Source organism: Triticum aestivum, chromosome 3B (genome assembly GCF_018294505.1).
Source record: "Triticum aestivum cultivar Chinese Spring chromosome 3B, IWGSC CS RefSeq v2.1, whole genome shotgun sequence".
NCBI lineage: Eukaryota > Viridiplantae > Streptophyta > Magnoliopsida > Poales > Poaceae > Triticum > Triticum aestivum.
The window spans coordinates 734,966,847-734,993,419 of NC_057801.1; the positions used below are offsets into that span (position 1 = coordinate 734,966,847).

At 45.9% G+C, this 26,573-nt stretch overlaps 2 protein-coding genes and 1 non-coding gene across 3 annotated transcripts; 2 read left to right on the forward strand and 1 right to left on the reverse strand.

Annotated features, from left to right (window-relative positions):
* The first annotated feature begins 6,769 nt into the window (after nucleotides 1-6,769).
* LOC123066248 (probable glutathione S-transferase GSTU6) lies at nucleotides 6,770-7,901 on the forward strand. The gene has a single exon (XM_044489367.1). It carries the CDS (start codon nucleotides 6,989-6,991, stop codon nucleotides 7,691-7,693), a length of 705 nt encoding a protein of 234 aa, XP_044345302.1. The 5' UTR covers nucleotides 6,770-6,988; the 3' UTR covers nucleotides 7,694-7,901.
* Nucleotides 7,902-8,840: 939 nt separating this feature from the next.
* Nucleotides 8,841-9,037, reverse strand: LOC123072973 (U2 spliceosomal RNA). Its single transcript, XR_006435511.1, has one exon. It is a non-coding gene; the product is annotated as a U2 spliceosomal RNA (small nuclear RNA).
* A 532-nt stretch (nucleotides 9,038-9,569) lies between these two features.
* On the forward strand, nucleotides 9,570-11,658 carry LOC123072066 (delta(3,5)-Delta(2,4)-dienoyl-CoA isomerase, peroxisomal). The gene is made up of 2 exons (XM_044495623.1): nucleotides 9,570-10,334; nucleotides 11,304-11,658. Exons 1-2 carry the CDS (start codon nucleotides 9,653-9,655, stop codon nucleotides 11,492-11,494), a joined length of 873 nt encoding a protein of 290 aa, XP_044351558.1. The 5' UTR covers nucleotides 9,570-9,652; the 3' UTR covers nucleotides 11,495-11,658.
* The last annotated feature ends 14,915 nt before the right edge of the window (nucleotides 11,659-26,573 follow it).

A 26,573-nucleotide genomic window follows, 5' to 3' on the forward strand; every position in this document is an offset into this window, starting at 1 on the left:
TGTATCTATGGGAATGACTATGGCTCCGACACTGGTCACCAGCACGAATTGCAATTTTCATATGGACCATCGTAGAGAAATAGCAAAACATTTTAAGCTGTGATTAGGTTTTTCTATGGGTAGGGTTGCTAATTTCTTAGAGCATCTACAACAAGACCCCTCTACCCGCACCAAACTCTCGGGCAGCCTGTCCGGTCACTCACCGGACGCGAAATTGCCACCCAACCGCGGCGGGCAAATTCGGCCCAAATGTCCAGACTGACCGGCATACCGCCAATTTGTCCATATCCATCCCCGCCACCCTCCCCCCTCCCCCCCTCTCATTGTCTGACCAACCCTTCTCCTCTTCTCTTTTGGCCTCGTCCGCACAACTGCTGGCGGAGTTTCGCCGTCATCGTTGCTCCACCGTCATCCGCAACCCAGGGCTTCGCCACCGGAGGCCCGAACACACACCGCCACCGACCGTGCCGTAACCGGTCAAGGTCAACGCCGCCTCGGTACGTCCAACTCACTCATATATACACCTCGTGCTCTATGTGCTCCATGAAATGTATGAGCCGGTTTTTTATTCTTTTGGTCATTACTTCTATGTAACCTATGGATCCATCATGAAATGGTGGCTATGGAAACCCTGACCTTCACGGATTCATATTCACAAGTTCATTGCCTCATCGGATTCGGACGATGAAGATACTGAAATGATGATGATGATGATGATGATGATGATGATGATGATGATGATGAGCGTCCAAGAGGAGATCGAGAAGGCAGTGGAACACGTCCGGAACTTCAAGGGTTTCATAAAGGGCCGAAGAGTTATTCCCTGGATAGGGTTTTGTGACACCTTGGATTTTCCCTTCTGGAAAATTCCTTTCTTGTTTTGTCTCCTGTCTTTTTATTTTGGTGTTCTTGCTTTTTATTTGCATCATGTGTTTTATTCAGAGTAGTGACTTTGCCTAGTTACCTAGGATTAGGGTTTCTGCCCCAAAACCCTAATAGCCCTTCCTACTAACAGAAACCCTAGGACCCATGTTGAACTACAACACCCCTGTCCCTTGCACATAAATCAACCAAATTAATTCAGGAGTTTATCCATCACATATATTCGCCATTTCCGTCCACACCACCCAAACCCAAGTCAAAGTTTAGCTAGAATAATTCACCCAAGTTTCTGCCAGATCTGCCAAGTTACACAACAAGTACAATTTAGCTTCACCCTATGAAGCTAAATTTGTGCATACATCACCATACCATCATATTATGCATGTCCACCAAAAATGAGCCACACCTAGCACACATAGCTCCCTCGACAATTTTCCCAAAGATTGCATCCACCTAGACACATTGTGAAGGAAGTATATTTTGCACCCACCCACTTGAGCCCAAATTTGTCATGATTATCAAACATGACAAATCACCCATGCCACCAAAAATATAGCCCATGACACCACTCAATATGACCCTGGTGAATTTTCCAAACATAATTACACTAGAGAGCCTAGTTCTACATGAAGTACACCTTCCCCTAAGCCAATTGATCCCAAATTTTGGATGCATGTTATAAATCATATCCACCACACCAAAATCTAGCCTCATTAGATTCACCACTTGACCACAGCATCCTCTGCACGTTTCTGTACATACTGTTAGGTTGTACAGGAAGTACCATTTAGACTCACCCTCTGTGCCACCAAAATTTACATGCATGTGCACACTCATATAAGACTAGCCTCCACCAAAAACCAGCCCAAATGGCCTAGCCATTTGAGCACAGCAAGCTCCCAAAGCCTACTGACCAGCAAGCTAAGTTACAAAGTTAGTACTAGCTACACTGGTCAACTAGCCATAATTTTTTTCCAAACATGTAGCTCATCCTACGAAACACCACTCCACGAAATTTCAGTATGTTTGGTAGAGAAGAATTCAAATGGCAATCTTCAAACACCTTTCGAAAGAAACAAAACCTAGAAGCTCAGCTCACCCACAAAACTCTCAAGACCAAACCCAGCACACACGCAAACTAAAACCAACAAGTAATACACCCTGGACATGGTGGTGCCCGCTGAAAAGCAACAAAGCATGTCGTGCTGGTGGTGACCATGCTTCTAGCAAACCAAAACATGTGCTCTGCCCAAACAGAGCGCTTTCGAGCTCGCCGCCCTCGCGCACACGCCGTCCAGGCCCCTCATCGCGTGTCCAGCAGCTAGTCCCGACCCCCACCTCCTGCCAGATGTATGCCCCACGCCAGAAAGTCTCGTCGGAAGCCTCTAAACACCGACGTACTGTAGGCCCTTGCTCGCGGTCGTGCCCCCCCATTCCCCCTTCCTCTCCTACTTCCCCGCTGCACCGGTCTACCCCGTAGCCGTGTCGCGCCGCGTCGCAAGCTACTCCCCTAGCTACAGCCTGCGCCATACTACCCCCTCCAGCTCATGCCCCCGACGACGGTCGCCGACGGCCGTGTAAAATTATGTGGGAAGCGTAGAACCCTTCGTCTGGGCCGCGTTGCATATATCAAAGACTTTGACGTGGTGTGGCTTACAAGAAAGGTTCGAGGAGGAGAGAACGATCTCAACGATCGGTTATAGAAGAGAATAACAGAAGAATGGATAGAAAGATAGATTACAATTCAAACTACTTTGCTATCCCTATGCAACTTATTCTAACACTCCCCCTCAATCTGAACCGTACGAAACTTTGCCAAGGTTAAGATTGTACTTAAACTCATCCAATCTTCTTGTAGTAAGAGCTTTTGTGAAGCCATCAGCAAGTTGATCTCCGGTAGGTATAAACCGAATATTAAGTAGTTTTCGAGCTACTCTTTCTCTGACAAAATGGAAATCAACTTCAATATGTTTTGTGCGTGCATGGAAAACAGGATTAGCTGAGAGGAGGTTGCACCAATATTATCACACCACAATCTCGCAGCCTGAGGAGCCTTGATTCCAAGTTCATAGAGTAATGTCTGTATTCACATTACCTCGGCAGTAGCATTTGCCAGAGCTTTGTATTCAGGCTCAGTATTGTATCTTGAGACAGTGGCATGTTTTCTAGCACTCCATGACACAAGATTTGTTCCCAGAAACACAGCAAAACCACCTATGGATCATCTATCATCACCACACCCTGCCCAATCTGCATCAGAATATGCAGTAACAAGCATGGACAAGGACTTGGTGATTTGAATTCCAAGTCCTTCTAAATATTTAAGATACCTCAAAATTCTCTTGACTGCAATCCAGCGAGTTGTCCTAGGTCCATGTAAATATTGACATACCTTATTCACAGAGTAAGAAATACCAGGACGTGTAAGAGTCAAATATTGTAAAGCACCTACAACACTTTTGTAATTTGCTGCATCTTCTGGTCCAAGTGCTTCTCCACTTTGAATTGTAAGCTTTTCTCAGGTTGACATTGGTGTACTCTCAGGTTTACAATTTTCCAATCCTACTCTCCTAAGTATGTCAGTGGTGTATTTTTCCTGCGTGAGAACTATACCATCCTTCACCTGATTGACTTCTGTCGGATATCGGGTTCCAAAAAAACCCTTAAGGTTCGAACACTGGGGTGCGCATGAAGATTTCTCCCTACCGAAACACGCCCTCAGCCTCGCCGCGATCTCTAAGCTAGCTCGATGAACAACACAAGAGACACAAGATTTATACAGGTTCGGGCCACCATTGTGGTGTAATACCCTACTCCTGTGTGTGGTGTGGTGGATTGCCTCTTGGGCTGATGATGAACAGTACAAGGGAAGAACAGCCTCACGAGGAGAGGTGTTCTTGTGCTTGGTGGCGTGTAGATGAACTTAACTTTGTTCCTTCTACTGTGTGGCTAGCCCTATTTATAGAGGCCCTGGTCCTCTTCCCAAATATTGAGCGGGGAGGGCTCCAACAACGGCCGGATTTGAAAGGGGACAACTAGTACAAGCTATCCTGACTAAAGGTGGTCTCGCCTGCCAAAGGCGCTGGTGGTGACACCGTCTTGGGCTCCATGGTGACCTCCGTCCTGCCGTCCTGCTGGTCTTGGTCTTATTGCATCGATATGGAATCCTTTGCCTGATGCCTCGGTACTCCACACTTGTGCTTACCCCCTTAGCACCAAAGAGGAAACGAGGACACTGCGCTGGCTGGCGCCCACCTGGCCTTGGTCGTCATGGCTTGCGACATGGGCACCTCGCGAGGTACCCCTTGCCTTGATCTCTCCGCCTCCTCGCGAGCCTGCCTGGTGAGGCCACTCCTGAGGAGGCCTTGTGTCATCCGCCCTGCGAGGCTTGGCCCCTCGCGAGGGTCTTGAGTGTTGGTTGATGAAGAAGGGCCGCACTGGGCCACTGGTGGAGCCACGCCGCAGGCCGCAGGCAGGCAAGTCTGGGGACCCCCATTCCTAGAACACCGACAGTAGCCCCCGGGCCCAAGGAGCGTTCGGACTTGGCTTAGCGGCGAAGACAAAGGGCAAGTGCGAAGCGCCGCGGGCCCCAACAGTGTGCGGCCTTGGTTGACACATGGCGACTGATTGGACGTGGGCGTCTCCGCTTTCCCACGCTGCCTCGGCAACTGCCCGATTTGACGAGTCCCTGTTGCATGCAAAAAAGGGGTCATCGTTACATGCGATCGTGGAGGTCGATGGTTGGCCTCCCTTGGGCTATGAATGAGGAGGGGCAAAAGCCCCCGTTGTCCATCTCTTCTTGCTCCGCCTGCTACTTCTTCCCTGCTCCACCTTCGGCCTTGACGTCAATGGCATCGATCCGCAGATTCTCGGCCGAAGGGAAGGGGAAGGCTCCCCGGGATGGACCTGATCCGCTCCCGCCGAAGAAGAGACCGCTCCACCACCGTGGTGAGGTCGTGGGGCTAGAGATGACGAGGCCTCAGTGCGAGCGGCCACCTCCTGGGTTCCCGCTACCCCTGTACGCCTGAACCGAGGGCTCCGGAGAAAGGGACGGCGAGCGACGTTGCCCGCACTGCAGGCGAGGCCGGCGAGCCGCGGTGACATGCGCCGTTGCTCCTGGAGTCCATGCCGTGGACTCCTCTCGCGAGCTCGTGCTGCATGCGGTGATGCCTCCAAGCACCTGGATCCTCTTGCCTTCGTTCTTCGCCACCGAGATGCCGTCGAGGGGGCCTCTTGAGCTTCGGCTGCAGCACGCCGACTGTGGCACTCCGGCGACCGGAGCAGAGGTTGAAGTCGTCTCGGTCAAAACAAGGCCTCCCACTCCGCCAACACCATATCGGTGTAGTGACACATTCCTAGCCAATGGTGATGCTAACATGGACCGGTGAGGAGGGTGGCGTCGACTTATCATCAGTCGTGTCCTCCATTGGGACATCTACAACACCGACCTCCGTCTGCCTCCGGCACTAATGGAAGCATATCCGTCTTCCGCTCGGATGAGAGGCTATCCCAAATGGATTTGGAGCTCGAGGTGGCATGAAGACGTGGTGCGGCGAGGAGAAGGATGGATGCGACTATGGCCGGGTCTAGAGTTTAAATAGTCGACGGATGGTAGGAGAAGCGCCGATGTGGTTAATGGCCGGCGGCAGACAAATGAACGTGTGGCGTCGGAGTAGGGTCCTCGGCAACCGTGCATGTTTAATGTAGGGAGTCGGAATGACGGCATGTCATTTCAACATGGAGGAGTTGCGTGCACCGGAAAATGGCACGGGCGGCGCTCACGACCAACGCCGCTTCAATGCTAGAGTGCTACTGAGAGGTCAGGTCGTTTTAAGCCAGTATGAATGCGGCATTGGTGCTCCGGATCGGCGCTGACCATTTCGGGAGGGAAGGGGTATGGGCAAGGGAGGGGTTTTTGGGCGGACCATGATAGATAGAATCGAGTGTGTCAGCGATCTAGACGCCCAGTCAGTTTTGCTGTTAGACGCGGTTTACTTTCGAATCGGTGTGATTTGTTACTCACCTGACGCAAAAGTGGTGTTAGCCGCGACGTACTTTTGAATCGGTGTTACTCACTTGACGCAAAAGTGGCGGTCTTATATAATTTTTGGCAAAAACGATGGTTTTAAAGTATCATAGCCACAAATATGATGATTTTGAGCAATTTACTCGTTCTGAAACCATCAGGTTGATCCTTATGTTAAAAAAAATGCCAAATAAACTAGCGTGGTTACGATTAGGAGGAGGTGCATATGGATTAGTTGTGTCCCTATCTTTCTCCATGACTATATGCAACATCTTCGTAATCACTCTGAACATATAAGCGCTTTATTGGCAAAGAAAACAAGAACAAATTAGTCAAACACTGGAGCGTCACGTGTGACGCCAAGCTAGTCAACCAGTCAGTTTTGCTGTTAGACACGGTTTACTTTCGAATCGGTGTGATTTGTTACTCACCTGACGCAAAAGTGGTGTTAGCCGCGACGTACTTTTGAATCGGTGTTACTCACTTGACGCAAAAGTGGCGGCCTTATATATTTTTTTGGTAAAAACAATGGTTTTGAAGTACCGTATCCAGAAATATGATGATTTTGAGCAATTTACTCGTTCTGAAACCATCAGGTTGATCCTTGTGTTAAAAGAAAATATGCCAAATAAACTAGCCTGGTTAGGATTAGGAGGAGGTGCATATGAATTAATTGTGTCCCTACCTTTCTCCATGACTATATGCAACATCTTCGTAATCACTTGAACATATTAAGCGCTTTATTGGCAAAGAAAACAAGAACAAATTCATCAAACACTGAAGCGTCACGTGTGACGCCAAGCTAGTCAACCTTCTTCTGGCGAGTGAGATCTTGCCTACACTTGCAACGAGTTGGCTCTTCCGTGCAAGCATGCTGCGCACGCCAAAGGCGACGCACATGACATAATCACAGACTGTAGCAGCTTCTCTACCACCAACTGGTCAGCTTCATTTCTGCCTGTATAAATTAACAAGGACAACGAGGGTATTATTATTATCTTCAACTCCAAATTCAGTTCATAGCACAGAAACAGGAGAGCAAATAGTTTAATCGTGAGAGGAAGAGATCGATCGAAAACGATGGCCGGGGAAGGAGACGATGTGAAGCTGCTGGGCACGGTGGTGAGCCCGTTCGCGGTCCGCGTGCGCATGGCCCTGCACCTCAAAGGTGTGAGCTACGAGGACCTGGAGCAGGACGTGTTCGACAAGGGCGAGCTCCTCCTCGCATCCAACCCGGTGCGCAAGAAGGTCCCCGTGCTCATCCACGACGGCAGGCCCATCTGTGAGTCGCTCGTCATCGTCGAGTACGTCGACGAGGTCTGGGCCGGCGCGGCCCCGCTCCTCCCCACCGACCCCCACGGCCGCGCCGACGCGCGCTTCTGGGCAGCCTACGTCGACGACAAGGTGGTCACCGCGATGTTAGGCATCCTGCGCGCGACCACCGATGTGGAGCGGGCGGAGAGGCCCGACGCCGCGCTCGCGGCGGTCAGGCCCTTGGAGGACGCCTTTGCCGAGTGCTCTGGCGTCAAGGCCTTCTTCGCCGGCGACTCTGTCGGGTACCTCGACCTCGCGCTCGGGTGCCATCTCTTCTGGTTCGAGGCGCTCCGCGAGATGTTCGACGTGATGATCATCGACGCCGGCAGGACTCCGCGCTTGGCCGCCTGGGCTGGGAGGTTCGCGGAGACAGAGACGGCCAAGAAGGCGGCGTCACCCATTAAGAGCATAGTGGAATACGCCGGGAAGCTGCGGGCTATCTGGGCTGCCATTGCCGCGGCTGCCAAGTAATTAAGTGGCTGGGAAGAGCTTCTTGATTCGGCCCGACTCGAATTGGATCTCCTTTAACAGTTTAACATATGTAGATTTCATTTTTCTACAAACAGTGTTCACAATAAAATGGTCATTTATTTTGAAAGTTGTGGCTGAGCAACCCACTTATCTTGTCCATGGGTGTAGTACAACATTATATGATATCAGAACAAATGGAGAAAATTTCAAAAACACATTCTTTTTTGTGTGGAAAAGAATAAAATAATTAAGAGCCTTTAGAGCGAAAGTAACATAAACCCACAAGTACAAGCGATTTATACCCTCAACTTCTGAGCTAGCAGTGAAAGAATAATCCAAATTTGTTTGGTTAACCGCTGATGAGAAATCTCACAAACTCCTATGACGCACACCCTCTGTGACGTGCATTGTCACCCCGGTGTCCTTCCTCCTCGAGTGGCATATACTATCCATTCAATACACTAATTAGTGTGCCAGAAGTTTCAAAATAGAACTTTTTAGTTCGACTCTTATTACGTAACGTTTCTATGCTGGCGAGGTGTAAAACCGGGACAGAGAAAAACACAACGTACTCCATGCATGAACTTATTCTCTTCGAGAAGTCTATGCTCTGGAGAAGGTCTACTCAAATGTAATTACTACTCCCGTCTCAAGAAAAGGCCTAAAAAATGTCTTATATTTGAGACGAATGTAGTACCTTTCATCCATTTTTAATGATTTCTTATGCTTGAAAAATTGTTATTTGGATAGTAATATTCCAACATTAAACTATCCTGAATACCTGAAAGCTTCATGGATTGCGAGGCAATTATCATTCATCAATTTGGTGGATCAAAATATAATGAGAAATAGTGGGAAAGAAGATGTGACCTCAGTTGTTATATACACCACTTAGTTTTAGGAATAAGCCTATCAAACCTGACATGATGACAGGGCAAAGATACCACTCAGTTCTTCAAATATACCACCCGGCACCAACCGCATCCTCCACCACCCAGGAGCACCAACATTGTCTGTTTCACGACTCAGGCGCTGGTGACCAACCTGTACGACGCGAACGAGCAGATCGACACGGCGTTGAGGGAGATCAAGCCGTCAACGAACACTCAATTCCAGCTGCATTTAACAATTCTTTTATTTAATTTGGTTGGGGTGCGCCTGCCCAGGCAGTAGTGCAACGCACTGAGCGACACCTGAGGGCCCCAATGGCAAGCCACTGTGGTGGGCCCTCCCCCACAAAAAATAAATTTAATATCGTTGTGAGCACATGACCCACATATCAGATATTAAACTGATAAGAACAGATACTACACTTGATCTTAGCCAAAAGGCCGAGAAAGGTATGCTTCAACCCGCTGGCCACCCCTGCTCTTTATAGCCTCGCAGCGCCCCGCCTCCCCTTCGCCAAGCGATGTGGGACTAAACGAGTCGCAGCAACCGGGGTGAACTGGCTCCGTAGCTCGGCAATCCCCTCGCATGGGCCGTAAACATCCCGAAGCGGGCCTTTCTTTCCTCGAGACGCACAGGTGGCCCGTCTCGCTCGACACCGGTGGGTCATGGTTTCTCAGAAGAAAAAAAAAAGACTCCAGCGGGTCATGGGTCCCGGTGGCAGTCAGTAAAGTATGCTTCATTTTTACTTTTACCAGCTGATGAAAACTCAAGCAAAATCGCTGTGAAAAGAACAAGACTGAAGCTGAATTGTACTGCGGCCGGGCCGAGGCAGCATTGTTAGGAGCTTTCGATAGGTTAATTTTTTCCTGATGATTTCCGAGCTGCTTATCTTATCCATCTCGTTGCGTCCGCACAAGAACAACAAGAGATGATTAGCTTCGGTTTTTACCATGATGATGATGGCTTCCTTCCTTCATATTAGCAGCAGCAGCAGTCAGCAGAGCAGCCCAGGCAGCTAGAGTTTAATCCCCACACGGCACGCGCCACGCACACGGCAGAGGAGCGCAGATGGCCAGCGGCGGCTCGTCGGACGCGGAGGCGGAGCTGCGGCGGGGCTTCAAGGCCCTGGCCGTGACGCGGCCGGACCCGGCGGCCGCGGTCTACGAGGTGCGCCTCAGCCGCCCCGCGCAGCGCAACGCGCTCAGCCCGGACTCCTTCGCGGAGATCCCGCGCGCCATGGCGCTGCTCGACCGCGTCCCCGCCGCGCGCGCCGTCGTGCTCTCCGCCGCGGGCCCGCACTTCTGCGCGGGCATCGAGCTCGGCGGGCCCGGGAACCCGCTCACCGCGCCCTTCAGCCGGGGCGCCGACCCCGCGGCCGCGGCCGAGGGGCTCCGCCGCGCGATCCTCGGCATGCAAGCCGCGCTCACCGCCGTCGAGCTGTGCCGGAAGCCCGTCATCGCGGCCGTGCACGGCGCCTGCGTCGGCGGCGGCGTCGACCTCGTCGCCGCCTGCGACATACGCTACTGCTCCAAGGACGCCACGTTCGTGCTCAAGGAGGTGGACATGGCCATCGTCGCCGACCTCGGCGCGCTGCAGCGCCTGCCGCGGATCGTCGGCTACGGGAACGCGGCGGACCTCGCGCTCACCGGCCGCAGGATCACCGCCGCGGAGGCCAAGGAGATGGGGCTCGTCAGCAGGGTGTTCGATTCCAAGCAGGAGCTGGATGCCGGTGTTGCGAAGATCGCCAAAGGTATAATTTCTCCGTGCTGTTCTTTCTTTGCCTCTGTACTCTGCCAAAATGTTTAACATGATTTGTGTTTGGAGTTGAGAACTTGAGGTTGAGGGGGTAGAGAACTTGAGATGTCGATAAATCTGTAGTATATGTCGGTAACGAAATGAACAAGGGTGTCTCTCTTGGGTATCTGTAGTATATGTTGTTGATAAATCTTGTCTGCACTCTGATTGCAGTTGATCTAACTGGAATTGGTAGATCAAATTGGCTGTACCAGCAGATCACCAATTGTTAGTGAGAACCCCTTGGTTCTGAAAAATGAGAGGTTAAACTTCATGTTAGTAACATTAACAGCACGCATGGATTGCGTTTTAAGTACAAGTTATTTTAGTATAGTATCTGAGTCAGCTTAAACTTTGCACAGAGTTTCTAGAATTCCAACTTTCCCAGCTTTCATAAAGATCCATCTATATTCTCATTTCCTGGTTTTTGTGCATTTGCTATAGTGTGCTTAGTGTCCTATAAGTGCAGGCTTAAATGTTCCTCTTACTACATTAAGCAGCAAAATCCACCACTCTCTTGATTGGTTGCAGAGGCGCTGTGCTCCATTTCCCAACATCATGAAAAGTGAACTGGAAAGTTTGGGCCATATAGTTAGTGCTGTTAGTTTGAAGTCAGATGCACTTGAATCAATCCAACAAAGCACTGTATAATGGTTTAAAAGGTTCGCAATTTACTAGTGTCACCCCTCTATCGAGTCAGAAGCAAGTTGGATTTGTTCTTCCAAGTTGTAAGTAAATGCACATATGTAGGTCTGACTGTTCCATGTTCATAAGGTGTTACCATAATTCAGATTCATGCATAAGATGTCCCTGCGCAAACCAGTTTCTTGTTAACTATGCCTACCACTTTTTCTCCATCGACTATGTAACTCAACAAGCTGCGACCAATGATGGACTAAGAGACAATTTTTTTTTATTGTTTCAGAAATATCAGAGAAGTCGGCAAACGCAGTGATGGGAACGAAGGCAGTTCTACTGAGAAGCAGAGATATCACAGTAGAGCAGGGTCTGGAACATGTAGCGACTTGGAATTCTGGAATGCTGAGATCTAATGACCTGATGGAGGCCATCAAAGCTTTCATGGAGAAGCGGAAGCCTGTTTTCTCTAAACTCTGATGATCAAAATCACAGGCGGAATTTATATGTGAATCCTAGCCACTTGAGAATAAAATGAGATGGTAGAAATTAGACAAGATATACTATCTCTGAATTGGAAAACAAATGCTTTTGTTGATTGTATCTTGTATGTATATCATATATAAAGTGAGAATTTTCTGGAATTTCCTTAGCACCACTGATGTCCATATTGATTACTGTTATGTTGTGATGCCTGTAGAATGTAGATTGACCATTCCCACTTACAAGTGTGATACATTTCTGCAGAGAAGTTCACTCAAGCTTATATCTGGATTGGGTGAACAAGACATTGGTCCAGTGAGCCTGTGATGGCCCCATAGCTTGTCTAGGTATAAGTTGAATTTCGGTGCTGAAGAGGTGAGTCTGGTACTCTGATATTCACACTACCACAACCCTGTTTGGTTACTATGTTAATTGATGATTTATTTATAGCTCTTATGTGTTTTAAGTTTGACATAATATATTCATTGAAGCAGATATTTGTGGGTTAGTAAAAGAATCTTTAGAAATACTATGTTAATATAAGACATTTTTTGACACTACACTAGGGTCAAAAAACATCTTACATTATGGGACGGAGGGAGTAGTATTCAAAGATAACCCTTGAATAAGTGAGGTAAATGGTACACTCTTTCTGATTTAGGTTAATACCATGAATTCATGATCATTCAGGCCATTGCCTTAACTGTTGGGTTTTTAAATACTTCCTCTGTCCCAAAATAAGTGTCTCAAGCTTAGTACAATTTTGTACTAGCTCTAGTATAAAGTTGAGACACTTGGAGGGAGTATGTAATATGGTTAGCACTTCCTAAGACAGAGCTCACCAAAATGTCCCTTGTAAACTTGGTGGTAGCCTCGTGGTTGACTTTACCAAGCTTCATTTAAAGTCCTCATCCATAGTGTGCTAGGTAGTATACCCTGCCGGGTAGCACATGGTTTTTATTGTTATACTGCCTTGTATATATGTAGATTTATACTCCCTCCGTTCCTAAATACGAGTATAAGTCTTTTTAGAGATTCAATAAGGACTACATACAGATGTATATATAAGGACTACATACGGATGTATATAGACATATTTTAGAGTGTAGATTCACTCATTTTGCTCCGTATGTAGTCCGCATTGGAATCTCTAAAAAGACTTATATGGAGTATTTAGGAACGGATGGAGTATATATCTAGAGGGAGATACCATGTGGGTGTACATCTACCAAAGTTCAACTGGCAGCTCAAGTGGGTACAGATGCAGTGCTGTCTTAACAACCAATCTGAATTTTATACTCCCTCTGTTCCTGTATATGTCTTTTTAGACATCTACTCCCTCCGTCCGAAAATACTTGTCATCAAAATGGATAAAAATAGATGTATTTAGAACTAATATACATCTAGATACATCCTCTTTTATTCACAAGTATTTCCGGACGGAGGGAGTACCAAAGTTCAACTGGCAGCTCAAGTGGGTACAGATGCAGTGCTGTCTTAACAACCAATCTGAATTTTATACTGTAGATCCCAAGTGGCTTCCCTGTCAGTCAGCTGAAACATATACTGTATGATATATGCCTTCATCCTAATTGTCCATTCTAATCCTCTTCTTCCGTCTCCGTATAGAAGAGCAGAGCAGAGCTTGCATCCATCCAACGTGCTTCAGCCAGCCATACTTCCTCTCTTCCCCAACTCATTCATTCATGCCTCCCTTCTACATATTGCTCGGGATTCTCCTCTTGTACACTCTTTCAAGCTCCGCTGCAACAAACGATACTCTTACGGGAGGCCAAGTGCTCGCCATCGGCGCCAAGCTCATCTCAAGAGAAGGCAAGTTCGCCCTTGGCTTATTCCAGCTAGCAAGCACCATTAGTAAGTCTCACAACGCCACCTTGGCATATGGTTCAACAAAATCTGAGTTTTTACTGCTGTGTGGGTTGCCAATAGGGAGAAGCTCATCACAGACCCCCTAACACAGATCAAGATCTCAAGTGACGGCAAACTTGTCATAGTAAGAGCATCTAGAGCCGCAGAGGACAAATATGACCCCTCAAACGTCCACGGGCGTGTCCGCGGGCAATGACCGGACACTCCTCAAATAGCCTCGTCCACATCCGTGTATCTAATATCCGATCCCCTATATCCATACTAAACCATGCAACGTCGATCAAAGTATGTAGATTAGCAAACGGACACATGCAAGCACAATACTTTCACCAAAAGATCGGATATTCAAACGACCACCGAAGTTCAAACGACAGACAACTTGAAACTATATCTAAAACTTGAAATTAAATTGAAGCAAAGCGGATCTTCACCACTTCTGGGCCAGCCCCTTCCCCTTTCGGTCGCCGACACAGCTGTAGCCATCGGTGGCTGGTGGAGGATCGTCAAACGACTCGTCGGACGAGGAGCCGCCGTCGTCGTCGGAAGAGGAGCCGTCGTCGTTGTCGGAAGAGGAGGAGACGACGATGAGGCCCTTGAGGCGTCGGACGGCTTGGTCCTGCTGCCGCTTTAGCTTGGCCACCCGAGTCGTCTTCACCGCCTTCTCCTTGGCCTCGCGCTCGGACTACTCGATAGCTAGTCGGAGAACCTTCGCATTCTTAGCTGGAGAGCCTTCGCATTCTTCCAGCGGAGCCGTCGAGCGTCTATCTCCGCCGATCGGTGGTAGACCCACGTGAGGAGCCGCTCGTCCTCTTCGGGCTTCGCGGGTAACCCGCGTCGACGATGGACAAATCTCTCCGTCGCGTCCCTGTCTGTTGCCCGCTGCCTCTCACTTCGGCGTGCGTGTCTAGGTCGGCGCCGCGGCGACGGACACAAGCACCCACCGTTGCCCGCGTGGGGAAGCGGCAGGCGGCGGGGCAAGGGGACGGCGTAGGGGAGGCGGGGACTGCGTAGCCCTCGCGGAGCCAATCGCGCGCTGGGAGGAGCCAACACCGGCTTCCTCGCTGCGGCGGTGGGGGAGAGGCAAGGCCGATCTGGAACTGTCACCCGTGTCCACCTTGGACCTTTCGAGGGCAATGCGGAGGGTTAGATCCTCGTCGAAGTCGAAGGAGGAGCGGCTACCGACGGTCGACATGGTGGCCACAGTCACCGGAATGGATCAAATCGAAAAAATTGGAGGAATGAAGAAGAGATGGATCGAGAGTGGAGTGAGCTAGGGTTTTCAGATTGGGGATATTTGTGGGGATAGAGTGGGGTAGGGGTGGGCCGACCTGACGTGGCGGGCATGCCCGGGCGCGCCCCATATCCGACCCATATTTAGGTTGGATATGAGGGGTGCCTGATAACCCACAAGTATAGGGAATCGCAACAGTTTTCGAGGGTAGAGTATTCAACCCAAATTTATTGATTCGACACAAGGGGAGCCAAAGAATATTCTCAAATATTACTGGTTGAGTTGTCAATTCAACCACACCTGAAATACTTAATATCTGCAGCAAAATATTTAGTAGCAAAGTGGTATGGAAGTAACGATATCAGTGGCAAACGTAACAGTAGCAGTTTGTAGCACTTGTAACAGTGGCAACGACCGCAAAGTAACTGAGGAAAGATCAATATGTGAAAAGCTCGTAGGCAATGGATCAATGATGGATAATTATGTCGGATGACATTCATCATGCAACGGTTATAACCTAGGGTGATACAGAACTAGCTCTAATTCATCGATATAATATATGCATGTATTCCGAATATAGTCATACGTGCTTATGGAAAAGAACTTACATAACATCTTTTGTCATACTCTCCCGTGGCAGCGAGGTCCTAATGGAAACTAAGGGATGTTAAGGTCTCCTTTTAATAGAAAACCAGACCAAAGCATTAGCACTTAGTGAATACATGAACTCTTCAAACTACGGTAATCACTAGAAAGAATCCCAATTATTGTTACCTTGCACTACAAAAAAAACACTTTCGTGATGATACGTGTTTGTCACAATAGGTCACATTTTCTGTCATGCATGTACATCCATGACAATTTTATGACAGAATCAAGATAGTCATACATGTGTTGTCGTAGAAGTGTTCCATGACATTACCAAAATTATCATCACGGAAGTGTCCACTTCCATGACGATAAATCACGCGTCATAAAAGTGCTTTCGTCAAGGGTGGCCGACACGTGGCATCAACCGTAACGGGTCGCCGTTAAGCTATCGGGTCTGGTTTTGGATCCAATAACCTGCTAACAGCCCTGACCGATGGGGATTTTCCACGAGTAAAATTATCATTGGCTACAGCAACCACGTGTCAGCACCCGAAAAGGACAGATGTCAACCGCCCAATGGGCAGGAGGCGCCTATAATACGTCGACACGTGGCAAGGCCCAACAGCGGCCCATTTAGGTTAAAAAGGCTGGCCCAATCAAAATTAGCGGGCTGGCCCAATCAAAATTAGCAGGCTGGCCCATTAATGGCCTGCTTGCAGACGACCCATTCCCAGCTAAGGCCCGTACGGCTATTGTCAAATCGGCCCGTTAATGGCCCGTTCTAAACTTGTCATCATCGTGGCCCATGGTCACTTCTGGCCCTGTAACAGTCCGCTAAGTATTTTGGCCGAATTATGACCCGGTGTGTTTCCGGCCTGTTAAAGGTCCTGCTTCAATTGGGCCCTTTTTTTAGCCCATAAACAATCGTGAAGGATTTGGATCATATTCGGCCATGTCTGACATTCGGCCTGTTAGAGGCCCACTGTAGATTTGGGCCACTTCCAGCCTGTTGTGACATTCGCCCTGTTAGAGTCCCACTATAGATTTGGGCCACTTCCAGCCTGTTGTGACATTCAGCCTGTTAGAGGCCCATTATAGATTTGGGCCACTTCCATCCTGTTGTGACATTCGGCCTGTTAGAGGGCCACTGTAGATTTGGGCCACTACCAACCTGTTGTAACATTCAGCTTGTTAGAGGTCCACTATAGATTTGGGCCACTTCTAGCCTGTTGTTATTTTTGGCCTGTTAACGTCGGACGAAATCCATGGGCCATATGTGGCCCAACGTCACATCGGGCCTATTAACGGCCCAAATATGGTAAGGGCCCGTGTAGTAGGTCGGTGCATTTACGGCCCGTCTGAATTTCGGCTTGTGAACGATCCACATTGTAAATGAGCCACCACGAGCTGAGATACATTTCGGCCTCCTAATGACTAGTCGGTTATTTGGCACAATCAGGGCTCAATCTCACTTTCGGCCTATTAAAGGCCCATGTTATTTATGGGCTCGAGATATTTACATATGTTAACGGCCTATTGTTACTAAGGGCCCAAATTAAGTTTAGGCCTGTTAAAGGCCCACTAGCTGCACATGCCTACCAAAAATATGAAAACTTATACTGATTTAGGCCCAAATATTTTTAACGGGCTACATGCAAATTACGGCCCATAATTGTTTTTAGCCCAATTGGAATGGGCCTAACGAATGTTGGCACATTGGGCTCCTACGAAGCTTTCGGCCGAATACATTATTAAGATAAACCTACACTATACAAAAATAGCCTCGTAATTTTTGTAGCCTTTGGCAACACGATAAATGTTGTATCACAACAAAATAAATTCCAGCCATACAATAAAAGGCCTGTTGGCATAAAGTTTACGGTCCTTGCAGATAAAAGCATCATCAGATGTATTGAAGCACATATCATTTGACCTGAGTGCTAATGTTTCAGGTTGTAGAGTCTGATGGAGCAGCATGATCATCCCCTTTTTTCCGCCATTGCTCTTGAATAACGAAGCAAATGTCTGATAGTCTGGTTTCAAAACCATTCATATCTTGACGACATTTGTCAACCACTATTCTTGTTTCCGAAACGACATCCATTAGGGATTGGACTTGTGCCTGGAGCAAATATATCACTTTGTCTAGCCGGAAGATTTTGTTCAGTAAGCGATTTGGTTGAAGTTACCTTGAGAACCAACACAGAATTACGCAGGAAGGTGCTTTTTGCACTGTTAGTGGAGAGATACTGACGCACTGCAGCAAGAGGTGACATTGTGCCTGTGGTAGCCTTGTCACCTTCAGGTGATTGTGACTGTTCAATCATTTGTTCCATAGCTTGTTGAAAGTTTAAACTTGTAGATTAGTGTACCAGATAAGTTACTAATGAGATAAAAACAAACAAAGTATGTTTCATGTTTATACATAACTTATTTTGGTGAACTACTGTAATACATTAGCATGTATTGTGGTGCCAACTACAAAATAAAATCACTTTCGGGACATATGTCCATGTAGGATGCCCACTATATTGTCTATTTCCTCACATTCATTGATATGTAAGGATAAAGAGACATGATTTAAAGTAGAATGAACATAGTATGACATCATTCATATCATGGGCAAACAGATGTCAAACAAACAGGCTATTGTATCATTGTGTGGGCACGTGAACATCACAACTAGATTACAGATCAAGACCAAAAGAATATCCTCCCTCTCTTTTAAACCGTGTAATGTGAAATGATACGTTAAGAGAAATGTGTATAAAAGTGAACAAAGTAACTGACATTGGCTGCAAACCAAGCAGTTAAATGAACATGTGACAGTAACAAGCAGTTCAAAGGCATGAGGACTTACAATAGTGGCTTGAACTGGTGTGCTCATGCCCTTCATCTTGCTGGTGTGGCAATCCTTGAAGATTTGCACTGCATTCGGTTCAGGTTCTTTTTTGGTCTGCACGGGCTTTCCTTTGTATTTGAAACAAGTCAATATAGATACGATAATATGACACAGAAAAAAAGGAAGTAGCCGTTATTTACAAGAGCCTTGCAGTGTGCAATATAGCTACGAGATCCCGTTGTTTGTTGGAATTTCACTTTAGAATGGTTGGTCTTGTTCTTCAAACAGTTAGCCTAGAAAAAGATACACTTGTAAGATAGACCAGTGTTTAACAAGGGCTGATATATATACCCTACCTGATACTTTGGATCAGACCAGTGTTTAACAAGGGTTGTCCAGTCTTCATCTATAATATATTCCACTAGAGATGTTTGGGCGATTTCATTGTTAGCCTTGGCTTCAAAGTGAGTTTTTCTAAGGTGATACCGTTACTGTCACAGAGCAGACTGAAAAACATGAGTCATGCTTGTTTAGTTGCATCATCTTTCGGGTCCAACTTGAACCTCATCTGTTGAAAAAAGAATGTGAGTCTTATTAGGAGGAAACTAGAAAGTATGGGATAGAGCAAGACAATATTACAAATTGCAATGAATAATATTACTTGCGGAAAATGGTCAAGGAAGGTGTTCAACTCGGTATCGTCTTTCTCATTCCTGTACTAGATCCACGTTGAGATGATACGTGCATGACACCTAACGGTAACGGCTGCCTCTGATACTAACTTGACCGACTCTATACCATTACGTGGCCTTTTTAAACCCGCCTCAAAATGGATCTCCATTCTTTCTCCTTTAGATTTTGTTAATCTGTCAAGCATTATCCCTGATGTCTGTTTCCGCTTGCACCGTGGTGCTAGTTCAACAACGAATATGGAAAGTGTCAGTGCACATCAAACTGTGAGAGTACATATGAAAGAGCATGCAACTGCAACTTGACTCGGTCAGGTACCATCTTGGTGTTGATGCTCATGAGGTTCATCTGATCTTGACAAGTCCTGTTGTGTCAGCAGTGCTTCAGAAGTAGTGTTAGGTGTGAAGGCAGCTTGGGAACTGGCCAGTTACGGAGCAAACGAACTAGTAACTCGTTGAGATGCCGGTACAGTTGAAGCGGATGCTGTAGCTGATGGAGCAGGTGATACTGTGTTCATAGATTTAGCCGGTGGACTTGGAACTTCTACTGCACTATAAGTACTAGCAGAATCTCGAGGGCAGATCCTTTTTTGTTGCACCCGACGAGTAACACCATTCCCTACTATACTCTTTCCCTTACTCTTTTTTGACTTTGCCATGTCAAGTCATACCCACAACACAAAAGAATAAAACCGCTCTTTAGAACTCATTGATGCATGATACAGACAAGCAATACTTTGATGTAAGACAACCATATGAGGATGGAATATGTAAGAAAAATAGGACAACGTGACATATTCACAACTACGATGTGTAAACTAAGCAGAAGGATTTTCAAGAAAATAGAAGTAATGCAAACTAGACATCATATGAAAGATGCAACCAATATCACTCTGCAAGTTAAGAGTGTCTTGTCATAAGTGGCATTTCGAAAAATTAGAAGCAGTACAACCTAGAAATCAATGCAAGATGCAACCACTATCAAACTGCCATGTTAAAAGCGTCCAATTATGAGTGATTGATGCGGGATACACAACACTAGTACTTTGATGTAATAACATGGTATAATAGATAGATGCAGTGTATTCCAGACACAGAAAGGCATGTCATATGCACATGTATAACGAATATACTCAGCAGGTGCAATTTGATCAAAATAGAAAAAATACAGACTAGACAACATATGCAACATGAAATCAATTATCACACTGTCAACTTCGAGCAAGCACCTGCGATGGTGGAGTACGGAAGATGAACTCATCATGTAGACTTGGGACTTCAACTGCATTAGAAGTAGCAGTGGCAAATCTAGAGTCTGTTTGCGTCGGTCCGGAGGCCACCTACATCCCCTAACTTACTCTTTTCCTTCCTCTTTTATGATATTGCCTTATAAAGTCAAAACCATAAGAAGATGAATAAAATTAGCACTGCATAACTGGTTGATGCATGATACAGACGAACACTACTTTGATGTAAGGCAAGCGCATGATAGGAGGATGGAATATATACAAAAAATACAACATTCCATATTCACAGGTACGATAGGAGGACGGAATATGTATGAAAAAGTGTAAGCAGAAGACATTTCAATGAAATTAGAAGAAATGAAAGCTAGGCGCCATATGAACATGCAACCAATATCACTCTATTCGGTAAAAGGTTTCTCGTCGTAAGTGCCATTTCAAGAAATTAGAAGTAGTACAAGCTAGAAGAAAATGCAAGATGCAACCTACATCACACTCCCAAGTTAAATGTGTCTTATGGGTAAGTGATTGTTGCAGGTATAAGTTGTAAACTATGCAGATGTAATTTAACAAAATCAGAAGCAACACAAACTAGACATCATACGGAACACGCAACCACATATAACAGTTGCAAGTTAGAGCAAGCACCTGTGATGGTGGAGTAGGGGAGATGTGCTCATCATCTACACAGCTACGTTGACTGTCCAGCCTTATGTTGTCTTGTGAATCTTGTTGGGAGGATGGCGGAGTAGAATCTGTAGAGACCCTCTGTTTGAGTTGCTCCGAAGGACCACCATCATCCACTATCGTACTAATTTCCTTTAGCTGTACTGATTTTGTATTGTGAAGTCAAACCGATAAGAAAAAGGAATACGCTCTTCAGAAGTCATTCATCCATGATACTGACGAACACTACTCGGATGAAAGGCAAACACATGATACGAGGATGAAATATGTATGAAAAATAGGACGACGTGAAATATTCACACCTATGATGTGGTAACTAAGCAGAAGGCATTTCAAAAAAATTAGAAGCACTGCAAGCTAGATGCCATATGAAAGATGCAACCAATATCACTCTGCCAAGTTCAAACTATGTAGCGTTTCAACAAATTAGAAGCAGTACATGCTAGAAATCATATGCAAGACTCAACCAATATCATAGTGATGACTTAAAGGTGCCTTATCATAAGTGACTGATGCGGGATATGCAAGAACATTAGTCTGATGTAAGAACATGGTGTGATCAGATATAGTATGTTCTAGAAACAGAAACACGTGTCATATTCACATGCATTATGTGTAAAGTAAGCAGATGCAATTCAACAAAGTTAGAAGCAATACAAGCTAAACATCATACGCAACATGCAAACACATATAATAGTGCCAAGTTAGAGCAAACACCTGTGATGGTGGAGTATGGGAGATGTGCTCATCATCTACACAACTACGTTGACTGTCTAGCCTTGCGTTGTCTTGCGGATCTTGTTGGGAGGATGGCGGAGTAGAATCTGTAGAGACCCTCTATTTCAGTTGCTCGGAAGGACCACCATCATCCAATGCCTTACCAATTTCCTTCCGCTTTATTGATTTTGCATTGTGAGGTCAAAGCGACAAGAAAAAGGAATAAAATTCACTCATCAGAACTCATTCATGCATGATACTGACGAACACTACTTTGATGAAAGGCAAAGTCATGATACGAGGATGGAATATGTACGAAAAACTGGATGTCTCGACATACTCACACCTATGATGTGGTAACTAAGCAGAAGGCACTTCAACAAATTAGAAGCACTACAAGCTAGACACCATATGGAAGGTGCAATCAATATCACTCTGCCAAGTTAAAACTGTCTCGTTATAGGTGGCGTTCGTCAAACTAGAAGCACTACATGCTAGAAATCATATTCAAGACGCAAACCAATATCACACTGCCAACTTAAAGGTGTCCCATCATAAGTGACCGATGCAGGATACACAAGAAGAGTAGTTTCATGTAAGAACATGGTGTGATAGATAGATGTAGTATGTACCAAAAACAGGAAGGCATGTCATATTCACACGTATCATGTGTAAGCTAAGCAGATGCAGTTTACACCAATTAGAAGCAATACAAGCTAGACACCATATGCAACATGCAACCAGATATTACACTGCCAAGTTAGAGAAAGCACCTTGGATGGTGGAGTAGGGGAGCGGAGACTTGGAACTTGTAATGCACTAGCAGTACGAGGAGAATCCGTATTGATGCTCCATTTACGTTGTTGCAGAGGACCACCATCATCGCCTTCCTTACTCTTTCCCTTCCTCTTTTTTGATTTTGCCTTGTCAAGTCAAACCCACAAGAAAAAGGAACAAAATTTGTTCTTCAAAACTCATTGATGCATGATACTGACGAACACTACTTTCATGTAAGGCAGCTACATGATAGGATGATGGAATATGTATGAAAAATAGGACGGCATGACATATTGACATGTATGATGTAAAAGCATAAACTAAGCACAAGGCATTTGAACTAGTTAGAAGCAATGCAGGCTAGAAACCATATGAAAGATGAAACCAATATCACTCTGCCAAATTAAAAGGGTGACCTCATAAATGTATTTAACCAAATTAGAAGCAATACATGGCAACATGCTAGAAATAATATGCAATATGCAACGAATAAAGGTGTCTCATCATAAGTGATTGATGCAGGAAACAAAAAAGAGGTAGTTTCATGTAAGAACATGGTTAACAGATAGATGTAGTATGTACCAAAAATAGGAAGGCATGCCATATTCACAGGTATGATGTGTAAACTAAGAATATGCAATTTACCCTAATTAGAAGCATTACAAGCTAGACACCGTATGCAACATGCACCCACATATCACACTACGAAGTTAGAGCAAGAACCTGTGATAGTGGTGTAGGGAAAATGCGGTCTTCAAGTATAGAGCTACGTTCAATATCTTCATTTAGGCTTGCTGTTTCTTGAGAATCATGTGGGGAGGATGAAACTGCACTCTTTATAAGAGTAGTGCATCTCATACTAACCCACGGGCATGACTGTCTCATCATAAGTGATAGATGTAGGATACACAAGAACAATAGTTTGCTGTAAGAACATGGTGTGATAGGCAGATGTAGTGTGTACCAAAAACAGGAAGAAGTCAAACCCACAAGAAAAAGGAATAAAATTTATTCTTCAGAACTCATTGATGCATGATACTGACGAACACTACTTTCATGTAAGGCAGCTGCATGATAGGATGATGGAATATGTATGAAAAATAGGATGGCATGACATATTGACATGTATGATGTAAAAGCATAAACTAAGCACAAGGTGTTTGAACTAGTTAGAAGCAATGCAAGCTAGACACCATATGAAAGATGAAACCAATATCACTCTGCCAAATTAAAAGGGTGGCCTCATAAATGTATTTGACCAAATTAGAAGCAATACATGGCAACAGGCTGGAAATAATATGCAATATACAACAAATAAAGGTGTCTCATCGTAAGTGATTGATGCAGGATACAAAAAAGAGGTAGTTTCATGTAAGAACATGGTTAACAGATAGATGCAGTATGTACCAAAAATAGGAAAGCATGCCATATTCACAGGTATGATGTGTAAACAAAGAAGATGCAATTTACCCTAATTAGAAGCATTACAAGCTAGACACCGTATGCAACATGCACCCACATATCACACTATGAAGTTAGAGCAAGCACCTGCGATGGTGGTGTAGGGAAAATGCGGTCTTCAAGTACAGAGCTATGTTCAATATCTTCATTTAGGCTTTCTATTTCTTGAGAATCATGTGGGGAGGATGAAACTACACTCTTTATAAGAGTAGTGCGTCTCATACTAACCCACGGGCGTGACTGTCTCATCATAAGTGATAGATGCAGGATACACAAGAACAGTAGTTTGCTGTAAGAACATGGCGTGATAGGCAGATGTAGTGTGTACCAAAAACAGGAAGGCGTGTCATATTCACATGTATAATGTGTAATACAAGCTAGGCACCATATGGAACATGCAATCAAATATCACACTACCATGTTAGAGCAAGCACCTAGGGCTGTGGAGTAGGGGAGATGAGATTTGGAACTTGCACTGCAGTAGGAGTAGCAGGAGAATCTACAGAGATCATCTGTTTCGGTTGCTCCAAAGGACCACCATCATTTCGTGCCTTTGTTCTTTTAGATTTTGCCTTGTCAAGTAAACACACAAGAAAAAGGAATGAAATTCATACTTCCAAATTTGTTGATGCATGATAATGACGAACACAACTTTTATGTAAGGCAACCACATTGCAGGAGGATGGAATATGTACGAAAAACGCTAAGCAGAAGGCATTTCAACAAATTGGAAGCAGTGCAATCTAGACACTATATGAAAGATCCAACCAAAATCACTCTATCAAGTTAGATGTGTCTCATTATAAGTGGTACTTCAACAAATTAGAGGCAATACATGTTTGAAATGATATGCAAGATGCAACCAATATTACACTGTCAACTTGAAGGTGTATCGTCAGAAGTGATTGATGAGGGATACACAAGAAAAGTAGTATGATGTAAGAACATGGTTAATAGAAAGACGTAGTATGTACCAAAAATAGGAAGACATGTCATATTCACATGTATAATGTGTTAACTAAGCAGATGCAATTTATCCTAATTAGAAGCATTACAAGGTAGACACATATGCAACATGCAACCACATATCACATTGCCAAGTAAGAGCAAAGCACCTTCGATGGTGGTGTAGGGGAATGGCGGTCATCAACTAGAGAGCTATGTTGACTATTTTCATTTAGCCTTACTGTTTCTTGAGAATCATGTGGGGAGGATGACCCTGCACTCTTTAAACGAGTAGCGATCTCAAGTAACCCACTGAGGTGACTGTCTCATCATAAATGATTGATGAGGGATACAAAGGAGCATTAGTTTAATGTACGGACATGGTTAATAGACATATGTACGTATAAAAACAGGAAGGCATGTCATTATCAAAGGTATAATGTGTAAAGTAAGCAGATGCAATTTAACCAAATTGGAAGCAATACAAGCTAGACATCATATGCAACATGCAACCACATTTGACAGAGCGAAGTTAAAGCAAGCACCTGGGATGGTTGTGTGTGGCAATTGAGATCATCAACTACAGAGCTACGTTTACTGTCTCCATCTGCTGACACTACACCCTTTAGAGCACTGAAACGCTTAGTGCTTATCTTTGAATTACACCGGAGCGACTTCTGTCTTTTCTTTTGTGTATTCATCAACACCGCATCAGAGTGTGAAATACCCATGCATAAAAAAATAGTATGAGTATGGGTGAAGTGTGTGCACAAATAGTATAGCGTAAAAGTAGCAGATAGCAGGTCGGTGAGAAATAAATGAGGGAGCCATATGTTAGCTCTACAATATGCATGGCACACGAAATTACTAGATTCTGGGATTTTGAAATATGAGCAGAGGGATGGCTGGGAAATGCAGATGCTCCTCCAGCACACCACAAGGCGTGGTCCTATGAAAATAACAGTCAACTGAAAACAAATAGGTCAGTCCATTTTTTCTGCACCATCCGATGTACAAAGAACAGGCAGATCACCTTCATCTACCTCCATCCAGTCAGTGTTGACGATCTTCCTTGAAACGCCAGCGACCACTGGCCCAGTCCCCTGCCTCCGCCCTTCCCTCGACCTCACCGCATCGCCGTGCTTGGCATCGCCCCCGACCATCCTTTCAAGCCCCGCCAACCTCCAAATTGGGCGCAAGCAGGTCCTGCACCCCACACCCCTATGATAGACACCAATGCGCCGTTTCCCTGGCAAATAGGCGGACTAGGTGCTCCGCGCGCCTAAGCGGGTGCTGCTTCTTTTAGTTGTGAATCAACTGACCCTGAATTGAAATACAGGTGGGCTACTGACCTCTAGCCAAGGTGAAATAGTAAATGGGAGGAAACCTTGTGCATTTAGTATCACAGGGAAGATACAGTAAGAAGAGCTCAACTAGTTTCTTTCGTGGGATGAATACGGTGTGAGCAGAGACGTAAGATTTGCACGAATAAGGGAAGAGGAGTACCTCTTTCTGCTGGCAGTGTTGTGTCCTCCTTCTGTTTTTCCAACGATCTTCTTGTGCTTCGTTGGAAATGAGAAGTTGTGGAGGACAGTGGAGCCTTGGACGAACCCATGGCCAAGTTGTTGAGTGTGGTGTGGTGGCCGTCTGTTGGCGGCGGAGAACCAGATCCGAGGTGGCGAACGACACCGTAGCGGGAACAACTCCGGTGTGGTGGACGGTTGCGATAGTGGAGCGGCAGCGGTGAGGTGCAGGACAGCATGGTCGAAGTGGTTCTGGTACGGCGCACGTCGGCATCGGTGTCATGCAAGCAGCTTTGCCTCGGCTTGAGCTACTAAGTCCTTGAGGGCATTGCGGTTGCGGTTGTGTTGGACGACGACGTCGGGGTACCCGGCTCCGGCGTGATGGAGGAGAGCGGCGGTGGATTGGGCGCGATGGGCTGGAGGACAGAGGAGGCTCAGGTTTCACGGCAGGTGGGGAGGGCGTTTTGGTGCCCACGGAG